This window comes from Acipenser ruthenus, chromosome 45 (genome assembly GCF_902713425.1).
Source record: "Acipenser ruthenus chromosome 45, fAciRut3.2 maternal haplotype, whole genome shotgun sequence".
NCBI lineage: Eukaryota > Metazoa > Chordata > Actinopteri > Acipenseriformes > Acipenseridae > Acipenser > Acipenser ruthenus.
The window spans coordinates 275,368-290,000 of record NC_081233.1 but is presented as its reverse complement, the minus strand read 5'-3'; the positions used below and the strand labels follow the sequence as shown (position 1 = coordinate 290,000).

Below are 14,633 nucleotides of genomic sequence, written 5' to 3'. Positions count from 1 at the left end.
GATAGAGAAAGAGGAGAACGAGAGAGAAAGAGGGGAACGAGAGAGAAAGAGGAGAGTGATAGAGAAAGAGGGGAATGAGAGAGAAAGAGGGGAACGAGAGTGAAAGAGGGGAGTGATAGAGAAAGAGGAGAACGAGAGAGAAAGAGGGGAACGAGAGAGAAAGAGGGGAGTGATAGAGAAAGAGGAGAACAAGAGAGAAAGAGGGGAGTGATAGAGAAAGAGGGGAACGAGAGAGAAAGAGAGGAACGAGAGAGAAAGAGGGGAGTGATAGAGAAAGAGGGGAATGAGAGAGAAAGAGGGGAACGAGAGTGAAAGAGGGGAACGAGAGAGAAAGAGGGGAGTGAGAGAGAAAGAGGGGAGTGATAGAGAAAGAGGGGAACGAGAGAGAAAGAGAGGAACGAGAGAGAAAGAGGGGAGTGATAGAGAAAGAGGGAAACGAAAGAGAAAGAGAGGAGCGAGAGAATAAGAGGGGAACGAGAGAGAAAGAGGAGGGTGATGGAGAAAGAGAGGAATGAGAGAGAAAGAGGGGAGTGATAGAGAAAGAGGGGAATGAGAGAGAAAGAGGGGAACGAGAGTGAAAGAGGGGAACGAGAGAGAAAGAGGGGAGTGAGAGAGAAAGAGGGGAGTGATAGAGAAAGAGGGGAACGAGAGAGAAAGAGAGGAACGAGAGAGAAAGAGGGGAACGAGAGAGAAAGAGGGGAATGAGAGAGAAAGAGGGGAATGAGAGAGAAAGAGGGGAACGAGAGAGAAAGAGAGTAACGAGAGAGAAAGAGTGGAGTGATAGAGAAAGAGGGAAACGAGAGAGAAAGAGAGGAGCGAGAGAATAAGAGGGGAACGAGAGAGAAAGAGGAGGGTGATAGAGAAAGAGAGGAACGAGAGAGAAAGAGGAACGAGAGAGAAAGAGGGGAGTGATAGAGAAAGAGGGGAACGAGAGAGAAAGAGAGGAGCGAGAGAGAGAGAGGAACGAGAGAGAAATAGAGGAGCGAGAGAATAAGAGGGGAACGAGAGAGAAAGAGAGGAGTGATAGTGAAAGAGAGGAACGAGAGAGAAAGAGGGGAGTGATAGAGAAAGAGAGGAATGAGAGAGAAAGAGGGGAACGAGAGAGAAAGAGGGGAACGAGAGAGAAAGAGGAATGAGAGAGAAAGAGGGGAGTGATAGAGAAAGAGGAACGAGAGAGAAAGAGGGGAACGAGAGAGAAAGAGGGGAATGAGAGTGAAAGAGGGGAACGAGAGAGAAAGAGAGGAGCGAGAGAATAAGAGGGGAACGAGAGAGAAAGAGGAGGGTGATAGAGAAAGAGGGGAACGAGAGAGAAAGAGGAATGAGAGAGAAAGAGGGGAACGAGTGAGAAAGAGAGGAACAAGAGAGAAAGAGGGGAACGAGAGAGAAAGAGGAGGGTGATAGAGAAAGAGGAGAACGAGAGAGAAAGAGAGGAATGAGAGAGAAAGAGGGGAGTGATAGAGAAAGAGGAGAACGAGAGAGAAAGAGGGGAACGAGAGAGAAAGAGGGGAGTGATAGAGAAAGAGGGGAACGAGAGAGAAAGAGGAGGGTGATAGAGAAAGAGGGGAACGAGAGAGAAAGAGGGGAGTGATAGAGAAAGAGGAGGGTGATAGAGAAAGAGGGGAACGAGAGAGAAAGAGGGGAGTGATAGAGAAAGAGGGGAACGAGAGAGAAAGAGGAGGGTGATAGAGAAAGAGGGGAACGAGAGAGAAAGAGAGGAATGAGAGAGAAAGAGGGGAGTGATATAGAAAGAGGAGAACAAGAGAGAACGAGGGGAACGAGAGAGAAAGAGGGGAGTGATAGACAAAGAGAGGAACAAGAGAGAAAGAGAGGAACGAGAGAGAAAGAGGGGAGTGATAGAGAAATAGGAGAACGAGAGAGAAAGAGGGGAACGATAGAGAAAGAGAGGAATGAGAGAGAAAGAGGGGAGTGATAGAGAAAGAGGAGAACGAGAGAGAAAGAGGGGAACGAGAGAGAAAGAGAGGAATGAGAGAGAAAGAGGGGAGTGATAGAGAAAGAGGGGAACGAGAGAGAAAGAGGGGAACGATAGAGAAAGAGAGGAATGAGAGAGAAAGAGGGGAGTGATAGAGAAAGAGGAGAACGAGAGAGAAAGAGGGGAACGAGAGAGAAAGAGGGGAGTGATAGAGAAAGAGGGGAACGAGAGAGAAAGAGGGGAACGAGAGAGAAAGAGAGGAATGAGAGAGAAAGAGAGGAGCGAGAGAGAAAGAGGAGAATGAGAGAGAAAGAGGGGAGTGATAGAGAAAGAGGGGAACGAGAGAGAAAGAGGGGAACGAGAGAGAAAGAGAGGAACGAGAGAGAAAGAGAGGAATGAGAGAGAAAGAGAGGAATGAGAGAGAAAGAGGGGAGTGATAGAGAAAGAGGGGAACGAGAGAGAAAGAGGAACCAGAGAGAAAGAGGGTAGTGATAGAGAAAGAGGGGAACGAGAGAGAAAGAGGAACGAGAGAGAAAGAGGGGAGTGATAGAGAAAGAGGGGAACGAGATAGAGAAAGAAGGGAACGAGAGAGAAAGAGAGGAGCAAGAGAATAAGAGGGGAACGAGAGAAAAAGAGGAGGGTTATAGAGAAAGAGGGGAACGAGAGAGAAAGAGAGGAACGAGAGAGAAAGAGGGGAGTGATAGAGAAAGAGGGGAACGAGAGAGAAAGAGAGGAGTGAGAGAGAAAGAGAGGAACAAGAGAGAAAGAGAGGAGCGAGAGAATAAGAGGGGAACGAGAGAGAAAGAGGAGGGTGATAGAGAAAGAGGGGAAGGAGAGTGAAAGAGAGGAATGAGATAGAAAGAGGGGAGTGATAGAGAAAGAGGAGAACGAGATAGAAAGAGGGGAACGAGAGAGAAAGAGGGGAACGAGAGAGAAAGAGAGGAACGAGAGAGAAAGAGGGGAACGAGAGAGAAAGAGGGGAACGATAGAGAAAGAGAGGAATGAGAGAGAAAGAGGGGAGTGATAGAGAAAGAGGAGAACGAGAGAGAAAGAGGGGAACAAGAGAGAAAGAGGGGAGTGATAGAGAAAGAGGGGAACGAGAGAGAAAGAGGGGAACGAGAGAGAAAGAGAGGAATGAGAGAGAAAGAGAGGAGCGAGAGAGAAAGAGGAGAACGAGAGAGAAAGAGGGGAGTGAAGAGAAAGAGGGGAACGAGAGAGAAAGAGGGGAACGAGAGAGAAAGAGAGGAACGAGAGAGAAAGAGAGGAATGAGAGAGAAAGAGAGGAATGAGAGAGAAAGAGGGGAGTGATAGAGAAAGAGGGGAATGAGAGAGAAAGAGAGGAGCGAGAGAATAAGAGGGGAACGAGAGAGAAAGAGGAGGGTGATAGAGAAAGAGAGGAACGAGAGGGAAAGAGAGGAAAGAGAGAGAAAGAGGGGAATGAGAGAGAAAGAGGGGGGTGATAGAGAAAGAGGAGAACGAGAGAGAAAGAGGGGAACGAGAGAGAAAGAGGGGAATGATAGAGAAAGAGAGGAACGAGAGAGAAAGAGAGGAACGAGAGAGAAAGAGAGGAATGAGAGAGAAAGAGGGGGTGATAGAGAAAGAGGGGAACGAGAGAGAAAGAGGGGAACGAGAGAGAAAGAGGGGAGTGAGAGAAAGAGGGGAACGAGATAGAGAAAGAGGGGAACGAGAGAGAAAGAGGAGGGTGATAGAGAAAGAGGGGAATGAGAGAGAAAGAGAGGAATGAGAGAGAAAGAGGGGAGTGATAGAGAAAGAGGAGAACGAGAGAGAAAGGGGGGAACGAGAGAGAAAGAGGGGAGTGAGAGAAAGAGGGGAACGAGATAGAGAAAGAGGGGAACGAGAGAGAAAGAGGAGGGTGATAGAGAAAGAGGGGAATGAGAGACAAAGAGGGGAATGAGAGAGAAAGAGGGGAGTGATAGAGAAAGAGGAGAACGAGAGAGAAAGAGGGGAGTGATAGAGAAAGAGGGGAGTGATAGAGAAAGAGGAGAACGAGAGAGAAAGAGGGGAGTGAGAGAAAGAGGGGAACGAAATAGAGAAAGAGGGGAACGAGAGAGAAAGAGGAGGGTGATAGAGAAAGAGGGGAATGAGAGAGAAAGTGGGGAACGAGAGAGAAAGAGGGGAATGAGAGAGAAAGAGGGGAGTGATAGAGAAAGAGGGGAACGAGAGAGAAAGAGAGGAACGAGAGAGAAAGAGGGGAGTGATAGAGAAAGAGGGGAACGAGAGAGAAAGAGAGGAACGAGATAGAGAAAGAGGGGAACGAGATAGAGAAAGAGGAGGGTGATAGAGAAAGAGGGGAATGAGAGAGAAAAAGGGGAATGAGAGTGAAAGAGGGGAATGAGAGAGAAAGAGGGTAACGAGAGAGAAAGAGGGGAACGAGAGAGAAAGAGGGGAACGAGAGAGAAAGAGGGGAACGAGAGAGAAAGAGGGGCACACTGAGGCAATCCCCTCCTTTCGGTCACTGGCTCCGAAAAAAATATACACAAGGTCCACTTAAAACACAACAGTCACGGACGTAACACAATGATTGGACGAAACAGAAAGAAATGGTCCGGGGGTAAATCCCATGATCCCAGGGTCTCCCCCTCCGACTCGCTCGGTCCGTGATCGGACTCCTCGTCGCTGATAGGACAGCTGCTCTCTGCTGGACCTCTCCTGGCCGATCGACCACCAACCTGAAGAACCAGCCATCAGAAAGTGGGGTAAAACAAAGGGGCCGTCAGGGACTGTACCCCAGGTAAGTAAACTGCACCCCGTCATCCTTCTGGTCACTTCCCTACGGCCAGTCTTTCACGTCGCATTTCTCTCCTCTCTCCCACGTTCCTGCCACGCCCTCGGACCTCACCTGATCTTCTGTCCACTGCCACCGAGCTGACCTGGAAACTGGACTGGAAACCTGTGGGTAAGGTAAGTAACACACCGTCGGCCTCAGGCACACCTAGAAGGGTGGTACGGGGCCCAACCAGCATAGGTAAGGAGTTTTCTTTTTTGCAATATAAAAATAGACTAAGAATTTGTCTGTCTGTATAAAGAATAACACAAAGTAATCCTTTCTTCTCATTTCTTTCAGCACAGGTGAAACTCAAAATATAACCCCTCTCCTAGATCCGTGGGGAGAAAATCAACAATAAAGTAGCCAAAAAAAGCGTTAATGTAAATCCCTTTTTTTTTTAAATAGCTATGTTGGTTATCACATATAATAACAGCCACAAATACAGCCTTCCGTCCTGTACTGTCCTGCACAAAAAAGTACTAATAAAAAATAGTTTTTTTCCAAACCCGTTTTTTGAACAAACCCGTTGTTCCCTCAGCAGTGTTCCAGCCAGAAGAACAGAACAGTCGATTTCCCAAGATGATTCCTCCAAGGCTACGTGCTTCTGCCTGCATGCACTCCTGTTGCCCTTGTCCTGTCCTGTCCTGTCCTGTCCTGTCCTTTCCTGTCCTGTCTTTTGTTTCCTGCCTCCATGTCTGTCTTTTCCTGTCTCAAATCCCTGTCTTATATATTTATTATTATTATTATTATTATTATTATTATTATTATTATTATTATTATTATTATTATTATTTATTTCTTAGCAGACGCCCTTATCCAGGGCGACTTACAATCGCAAGCAAATACATTTCAAGTGTTACAATACAAGTAATACAATAAGAGCAAGAAATACAATAACTTTTGTTCAAGTAAAGTACAAGTGTGACAAAGCACAATTCAATAATACAGCAGGTAATAGTGATAGTTACATCAGGATATGATTAAATAGTGATAGTTACATCAGGATGTGATTAAATACAACATACTACAGGTTAAACACTTGGCAGATTACAGTATTCTGAAGTACAGGATTAAATGCAGTAAAATAGGGGGCAGATAAGAGCAAAATAAAGCACATTTACATGAAGGGTGATAGTGTCCCAGGATACAACAGAGGAGTTCTACAGGTGCTGTTTGAAGAGGTGAGTCTTAAGGAGGCGCCGGAATGTGGTCAGGGACTGGGCAGTCCTGACATCTGTAGGAAGGTCATTCCACCACTGCGGAGCAAGGGTGGAGAAGGAGCGGGCTCGGGAGGCAGGGGAGCGTAGCGGAGGTAGAGCCAGTCTTCTAGTGCAGGCGGAGCGGAGAGGTCGAGTGGGGGTGTAGGGAGAGATGAGGGTCTGGAGGTAGCTGGGTGCAGTCTGGTCAAGGCATCTGTAGGCTAGTACAAGAGTCTTGAACTGGATGCGAGCGGTGATCGGGAGCCAGTGGAGCGAGCGGAGTAGTGGAGTAGCGTGGGCGAATAACAGAGCACTCCCTCACACACGCACACGCACACGCACACGCACACGCACACGCACACGCAGTCCAGTGGCCACGCCCCCCTGCTCGCGCCGCTGTTCTGAATGAGAGCTCTCAGCTGTCAGTCTCGCGCAGCGTAGGGCTTCTGATTTTAGCTGCTTTACTCCGACTTTTCTAATCTCCTTTAATAAGCTTCTGCTTTGAAATGAAAAAAGTCAGACTTACGATTTAAAAGCCCATTTAGTTGTTTCACAGAAAAAAATAATTAAATCAATGTTACTATTGACGCGTTTCTCAGTATGTGATTGAGATACACGAATGGCTTAACGGGTATCCACTGAATTCGGAGAGTCAAAAAGTCTGGAAAACACAGAAAACGAGAAGCCCTACTTATGAGAAGTGGATAAACGCTATATTACCCAAATTTAAAAATGGGTACACTCCGTTTACCTGCGTATACCCTCGACTACACCACTTCCGTCTACTCTTTCAAATAAATAAAAATCTGTGGGACGTCTTAAAGTTCACAGTTGCTGGAATGTTCGCGGTTCGACGCTACATCCTCCCACCTAATTAACATGATACACAATAAAACCACATTAGAAAAATATATTATAATTATAATAATAATAATAATAATAATAATAATAATAATAATAATAATAATAATAATAATAATAATAATAATAATAATATAATATATGACCGTTACCTGTAGCTGTTACTTTCAGTCTTCTCAAATCCTCAGGAGAAATTTGAACTGCTTTTCACACTCGCGAGCCCGTGGGGAAGCTCGAGCTACCTGGAGTTGATTGTGATTGGTTCAGTGAAATCACCCACGAGCTGCGGTAAGACCTGCCCCTGCTCAGAACGGTAACCAACCCAACAAAGTGACCCAACACACCTGAACCCATAGCTGGGTTACAAAAACAACCCAACATGTTTTAGAGTGTACACTTAAGGCAAAAGGACTGAATAATAAGTAGAACTTGAAAATTTTGAGATGCACAAAAAAGCAAAAATATCGCAACATTGCCTATGCATCCTCAGTGTACACTTGTTTCAGATTCATTACACTGTGAAACAGTTAGTCAATAAGAGGACACACTTTTTCTATACTTTCCTAAAAACAGTGTTAGGTTCTCGCTCTGACCGGAATAAAGCTATTCCAGTGATGAAAGAAAGACTGGACTTTCTTCCGTTGCTATTCATATTTATTTTGTTGGTATTCACTTCTGTAAGCAGCGTCGCTTACCAAGTGACATACTCTTATCGAAGAAGTGTGAATACATATTGAAGGAAAGCAGCAGTGACGTTAATATTGCAGCACTAACGCAGCACAAACGAATGACCCATATCTGATTTAAACCCGTTATTATAGGGGGACTGTGACCTCACTCGCTCTCAAAGAATCGTGAATAAATATTGAAGGAAAACAGCTCTAACATTCATTTTGCAGCAATGATCAGCACAAACGTAGCACAAAGCAATGCGACAAGTTTGGTTCAATTCTGACATTGTAGGGGGGCTGAGTGACGTCACTGCCCTAAAAAAAGAATCGTTAATATCTTAAAAACTATAGCAGCACAAACGTTTGTTTCAACGGCAGAAACCGGCACAAACGTGACACAAACAAATGATACATGACTCATCGTTTGTGCTGTTTGAAAGGGGGGGAGGGGGGAGGGGGGGGCTTCACGGAGCTAAGAGAAAGCTATGAAACTGCGCGCATGCCTACGCCATTCTGCATCTGTTTGTGACACCGGCGCGGAAGTTGAATTAACATAACATGCTTCTAAACACATTATCAGGGATATACCGTTAGTGTTTGAACACCTTGTTCTGAAGAAAAGGACGGGAAATATCAATATCAGTATAAAAAACATTATATATCTGCAAAAGATAAGGAAAGGACTATACTAACTCTGGCATAGAGGAGGGGGTTACTTGAATTCAAATTGTATTCACTGGGAAAAATATAGAGCTACAAACAGCTCGTTTACGATGTTAAAATTGAAAATCGTATTCATTTTTAATTAAAATATCCCCGATATCACGATTCCCTTTGCGGTTCATATTAGATGAATTGTCAGACCGCGCTGATCGGTTTGTATTTTGTGATTGGTATATTCCTCGTCCTGTGGGAGACAGACCCGTTCAGACACTGAGGGAGAGCAGAGAGGAGGTGAGAGAGTCTGCATGGAGCTCTACAATGTGTTTATAAACTACAGAGCGCTGTTATATTGTATTATTTTGAAAGGTCCGGGTTGTAGTGTGGTAGGAGCGCGTTGTTTTATCCGTTCAGACACTGAGGGAGAGCAGAGAGGAGGTGAGAGAGTCTGCATGGAGCTCTACAATGTGTTTATAAACTACAGAGCGCTGTTATATTGTATTATTTTGAAAGGTCCGGGTTGTAGTGTGGTAGGAGCGCGTTGTTTTATCCGTTCAGACACTGAGGGAGAGCAGAGAGGAGGTGAGAGAGTCTGCATGGAGCTCTACAATGTGTTTATAAACTACAGAGCGCTGTTATATTGTATTATTTTGAAAGGTCCGGGTTGTAGTGTGGTAGGAGCGCGTTGTTTTATCCGTTCAGACACTGAGGGAGAGCAGAGAGGAGGTGAGAGAGTCTGCATGGAGCTCTACAATGTGTTTATAAACTACAGAGCGCTGTTATATTGTATTATTTTGAAAGGTCCGGGTTGTAGTGTGGTAGGAGCGCGTTGTTTTATCCGTTCAGACACTGAGGGAGAGCAGAGAGGAGGTGAGAGAGTCTGCATGGAGCTCTACAATGTGTTTATAAACTACAGAGCGCTGTTATATTGTATTATTTTGAAAGGTCCGGGTTGTAGTGTGGTAGGAGCGCGTTGTTTTATCCGTTCAGACACTGAGGGAGAGCAGAGAGGAGGTGAGAGAGTCTGCATGGAGCTCTACAATGTGTTTATAAACTACAGAGCGCTGTTATATTGTATTATTTTGAAAGGTCCGGGTTGTAGTGTGGTAGGAGCGCGTTGTTTTATCCGTTCAGACACTGAGGGAGAGCAGAGAGGAGGTGAGAGAGTCTGCATGGAGCTCTACAATGTGTTTATAAACTACAGAACGCTGTTATATTGTATTATTTTGAAAGGTCCGGGTTGTAGTGTGGTAGGAGCGCGTTGTTTTATCCGTTCAGACACTGAGGGAGAGCAGAGAGGAGGTGAGAGAGTCTGCATGGAGCTCTACAATGTGTTTATAAACTACAGAGCGCTGTTATATTGTATTATTTTGAAAGGTCCGGGTTGTAGTGTGGTAGGAGCGCGTTGTTTTATCCGTTCAGACACTGAGGGAGAGCAGAGAGGAGGTGAGAGAGTCTGCATGGAGCTCTACAATGTGTTTATAAACTACAGAGCGCTGTTATATTGTATTATTTTGAAAGGTCCGGGTTGTAGTGTGGTAGGAGCGCGTTGTTTTATCCGTTCAGACACTGAGGGAGAGCAGAGAGGAGGTGAGAGAGTCTGCATGGAGCTCTACAATGTGTTTATAAACTACAGAGCGCTGTTATATTGTATTATTTTGAAAGGTCCGGGTTGTAGTGTGGTAGGAGCGCGTTGTTTTATCCGTTCAGACACTGAGGGAGAGCAGAGAGGAGGTGAGAGAGTCTGCATGGAGCTCTACAATGTGTTTATAAACTACAGAGCGCTGTTATATTGTATTATTTTGAAAGGTTCGGGTTGTAGTGTGGTAGGAGCGCGTTGTTTTATCCGTTCAGACACTGAGGGAGAGCAGAGAGGAGGTGAGAGAGTCTGCATGGAGCTCTACAATGTGTTTATAAACTACAGAGCGCTGTTATATTGTATTATTTTGAAAGGTCCGGGTTGTAGTGTGGTAGGAGCGCGTTGTTTTATCCGTTCAGACACTGAGGGAGAGCAGAGAGGAGGTGAGAGAGTCTGCATGGAGCTCTACAATGTGTTTATAAACTACAGAGCGCTGTTATATTGTATTATTTTGAAAGGTCCGGGTTGTAGTGTGGTAGGAGCGCGTTGTTTTATCCGTTCAGACACTGAGGGAGAGCAGAGAGGAGGTGAGAGAGTCTGCATGGAGCTCTACAATGTGTTTATAAACTACAGAGCGCTGTTATATTGTATTATTTTGAAAGGTCCGGGTTGTAGTGTGGTAGGAGCGCGTTGTTTTATCCGTTCAGACACTGAGGGAGAGCAGAGAGGAGGTGAGAGAGTCTGCATGGAGCTCTACAATGTGTTTATAAACTACAGAGCGCTGTTATATTGTATTATTTTGAAAGGTCCGGGTTGTAGTGTGGTAGGAGCGCGTTGTTTTATCCGTTCAGACACTGAGGGAGAGCAGAGAGGAGGTGAGAGAGTCTGCATGGAGCTCTACAATGTGTTTATAAACTACAGAGCGCTGTTATATTGTATTATTTTGAAAGGTCCGGGTTGTAGTGTGGTAGGAGCGCGTTGTTTTATCCGTTCAGACACTGAGGGAGAGCAGAGAGGAGGTGAGAGAGTCTGCATGGAGCTCTACAATGTGTTTATAAACTACAGAGCGCTGTTATATTGTATTATTTTGAAAGGTCCGGGTTGTAGTGTGGTAGGAGCGCGTTGTTTTATCCGTTCAGACACTGAGGGAGAGCAGAGAGGAGGTGAGAGAGTCTGCATGGAGCTCTACAATGTGTTTATAAACTACAGAGCGCTGTTATATTGTATTATTTTGAAAGGTTCGGGTTGTAGTGTGGTAGGAGCGCGTTGTTTTATCCGTTCAGACACTGAGGGAGAGCAGAGAGGAGGTGAGAGAGTCTGCATGGAGCTCTACAATGTGTTTATAAACTACAGAGCGCTGTTATATTGTATTATTTTGAAAGGTCCGGGTTGTAGTGTGGTAGGAGCGCGTTGTTTTATCCGTTCAGACACTGAGGGAGAGCAGAGAGGAGGTGAGAGAGTCTGCATGGAGCTCTACAATGTGTTTATAAACTACAGAGCGCTGTTATATTGTATTATTTTGAAAGGTCCGGGTTGTAGTGTGGTAGGAGCGCGTTGTTTTATCCGTTCAGACACTGAGGGAGAGCAGAGAGGAGGTGAGAGAGTCTGCATGGAGCTCTACAATGTGTTTATAAACTACAGAGCGCTGTTATATTGTATTATTTTGAAAGGTCCGGGTTGTAGTGTGGTAGGAGCGCGTTGTTTTATCCGTTCAGACACTGAGGGAGAGCAGAGAGGAGGTGAGAGAGTCTGCATGGAGCTCTACAATGTGTTTATAAACTACAGAGCGCTGTTATATTGTATTATTTTGAAAGGTCCGGGTTGTAGTGTGGTAGGAGCGCGTTGTTTTATCCGTTCAGACACTGAGGGAGAGCAGAGAGGAGGTGAGAGAGTCTGCATGGAGCTCTACAATGTGTTTATAAACTACAGAGCGCTGTTATATTGTATTATTTTGAAAGGTCCGGGTTGTAGTGTGGTAGGAGCGCGTTGTTTTATCCGTTCAGACACTGAGGGAGAGCAGAGAGGAGGTGAGAGAGTCTGCATGGAGCTCTACAATGTGTTTATAAACTACAGAGCGCTGTTATATTGTATTATTTTGAAAGGTCCGGGTTGTAGTGTGGTAGGAGCGCGTTGTTTTATCCGTTCAGACACTGAGGGAGAGCAGAGAGGAGGTGAGAGAGTCTGCATGGAGCTCTACAATGTGTTTATAAACTACAGAGCGCTGTTATATTGTATTATTTTGAAAGGTCCGGGTTGTAGTGTGGTAGGAGCGCGTTGTTTTATCCGTTCAGACACTGAGGGAGAGCAGAGAGGAGGTGAGAGAGTCTGCATGGAGCTCTACAATGTGTTTATAAACTACAGAGCGCTGTTATATTGTATTATTTTGAAAGGTCCGGGTTGTAGTGTGGTAGGAGCGCGTTGTTTTATCCGTTCAGACACTGAGGGAGAGCAGAGAGGAGGTGAGAGAGTCTGCATGGAGCTCTACAATGTGTTTATAAACTACAGAGCGCTGTTATATTGTATTATTTTGAAAGGTCCGGGTTGTAGTGTGGTAGGAGCGCGTTGTTTTATCCGTTCAGACACTGAGGGAGAGCAGAGAGGAGGTGAGAGAGTCTGCATGGAGCTCTACAATGTGTTTATAAACTACAGAGCGCTGTTATATTGTATTATTTTGAAAGGTCCGGGTTGTAGTGTGGTAGGAGCGCGTTGTTTTATCCGTTCAGACACTGAGGGAGAGCAGAGAGGAGGTGAGAGAGTCTGCATGGAGCTCTACAATGTGTTTATAAACTACAGAGCGCTGTTATATTGTATTATTTTGAAAGGTCCGGGTTGTAGTGTGGTAGGAGCGCGTTGTTTTATCCGTTCAGACACTGAGGGAGAGCAGAGAGGAGGTGAGAGAGTCTGCATGGAGCTCTACAATGTGTTTATAAACTACAGAGCGCTGTTATATTGTATTATTTTGAAAGGTCCGGGTTGTAGTGTGGTAGGAGCGCGTTGTTTTATCCGTTCAGACACTGAGGGAGAGCAGAGAGGAGGTGAGAGAGTCTGCATGGAGCTCTACAATGTGTTTATAAACTACAGAGCGCTGTTATATTGTATTATTTTGAAAGGTCCGGGTTGTAGTGTGGTAGGAGCGCGTTGTTTTATCCGTTCAGACACTGAGGGAGAGCAGAGAGGAGGTGAGAGAGTCTGCATGGAGCTCTACAATGTGTTTATAAACTACAGAGCGCTGTTATATTGTATTATTTTGAAAGGTCCGGGTTGTAGTGTGGTAGGAGCGCGTTGTTTTATCCGTTCAGACACTGAGGGAGAGCAGAGAGGAGGTGAGAGAGTCTGCATGGAGCTCTACAATGTGTTTATAAACTACAGAGCGCTGTTATATTGTATTATTTTGAAAGGTCCGGGTTGTAGTGTGGTAGGAGCGCGTTGTTTTATCCGTTCAGACACTGAGGGAGAGCAGAGAGGAGGTGAGAGAGTCTGCATGGAGCTCTACAATGTGTTTATAAACTACAGAGCGCTGTTATATTGTATTATTTTGAAAGGTCCGGGTTGTAGTGTGGTAGGAGCGCGTTGTTTTATCCGTTCAGACACTGAGGGAGAGCAGAGAGGAGGTGAGAGAGTCTGCATGGAGCTCTACAATGTGTTTATAAACTACAGAGCGCTGTTATATTGTATTATTTTGAAAGGTCCGGGTTGTAGTGTGGTAGGAGCGCGTTGTTTTATCCGTTCAGACACTGAGGGAGAGCAGAGAGGAGGTGAGAGAGTCTGCATGGAGCTCTACAATGTGTTTATAAACTACAGAGCGCTGTTATATTGTATTATTTTGAAAGGTCCGGGTTGTAGTGTGGTAGGAGCGCGTTGTTTTTGTGTGTGTGTGTTGTATTTGTGAAGCGGCGTGTTTGTTTTTATTCATATCTCTCAGTTGCAGTCTCCGTGCCGCGGGCTCAGTGCTGCTCGAGTGGCGGGTTTCCAGTCAAAATGAACTCGTGTTGAAAACATCTAGCGAGTAAATATTGTCTTTGGCGGGCTGGCTATTTTTGTCGTGCATGTTTTGTTTTTTTTTCTATTCGTGAGACCGCGTGGAACTTAGAAGCTAGCAATCGGGGAAGCATTTTTTTATAAACGAGATCAAATATATTTTCAGTATCAAACAATTATTATTTCACTGAGTGGAGTGCGTGCACGTGTACCGTAATGATTGTAAAAGCAGCGCTTTCCAAAACGTTCATACAGTGACTGCCATTTTCACACTTGCATGAACACGCATGGAAACCGGCTTTCTGTCCTTCTTAATGAGTTTGAAATCATTTTTAAACATTCTTTCAATGAGGTGTATCTGTGTTGCCTTTACTAGTGTTATTCTGCAGGTATCATTTAAAATATTGAGGGAGACCTCAATTAGGAGGCTGTGTGGTCCAGTGGTTAAAGAAAAGGGCTTGCAAACAGGAGGTCCCCGGTTCAAATTCTACCTCAGCCACTGACTTATTGTGTGACCCTGAGCAAGTCACTTAACCTCCTTGTGCTCCGTCTCTCAGGTGAGACGTAATTGTAAGTGACTCTGCAGCTGATGCATAGTTCACACACCCGAGTCTCTAAGTCACCTTGGATAAAGGCGTCTGCTAAATAAACAAATAATAATAATTTAAAACTTGTGCTGTGGAACGTCACACAGGGTTTTTAATATTGCTAGGGGAAACAAACATGTTTTTATTTTGATGCAGGATATCTGGTACTACACAAGGTTACAATACGGGTTTATAAGCCTTGCTTTCAGACAGTGTTGCACTTCCTTGATCACCTGGGGGGTGAAATTGCCCCCTCCCCTTGAACAGCTTCTTTCACAGTATCTTAAACTGTATTCCTGTAATCTCATAGTACAGTATAAATCTGTGAAAGTGAACTAAAGCACATGTAAAAACATTCTCTGTTCTCCTTGAACTAAACA

General features: G+C 45.0%; 2 protein-coding genes across 2 annotated transcripts in view; both read left to right on the top strand.

The window, feature by feature from the left end:
* Positions 1–8,213: 8,213 nt before the first annotated feature.
* The window catches only part of LOC131720843 (paternally-expressed gene 3 protein-like), a 38,401-nt gene continuing 31,981 nt past the window's right edge, over positions 8,214–14,633 (top strand). Inside the window, exon 1 of the mRNA XM_059013026.1 lies at positions 8,214–8,403. The gene's annotated coding sequence lies outside the window, so the exon portion shown is untranslated. The remainder of the gene's footprint in view (positions 8,404–14,633) is intronic.
* Positions 8,412–14,632, top strand: LOC131720888 (uncharacterized). Its single transcript, XM_059013290.1, has 2 exons — positions 8,412–13,443; positions 13,611–14,632. The coding sequence occupies exons 1-2, from the start codon at positions 8,418–8,420 to the stop codon at positions 13,679–13,681; spliced, it is 5,097 nt and encodes a 1,698-aa protein (XP_058869273.1). The 5' UTR covers positions 8,412–8,417; the 3' UTR covers positions 13,682–14,632.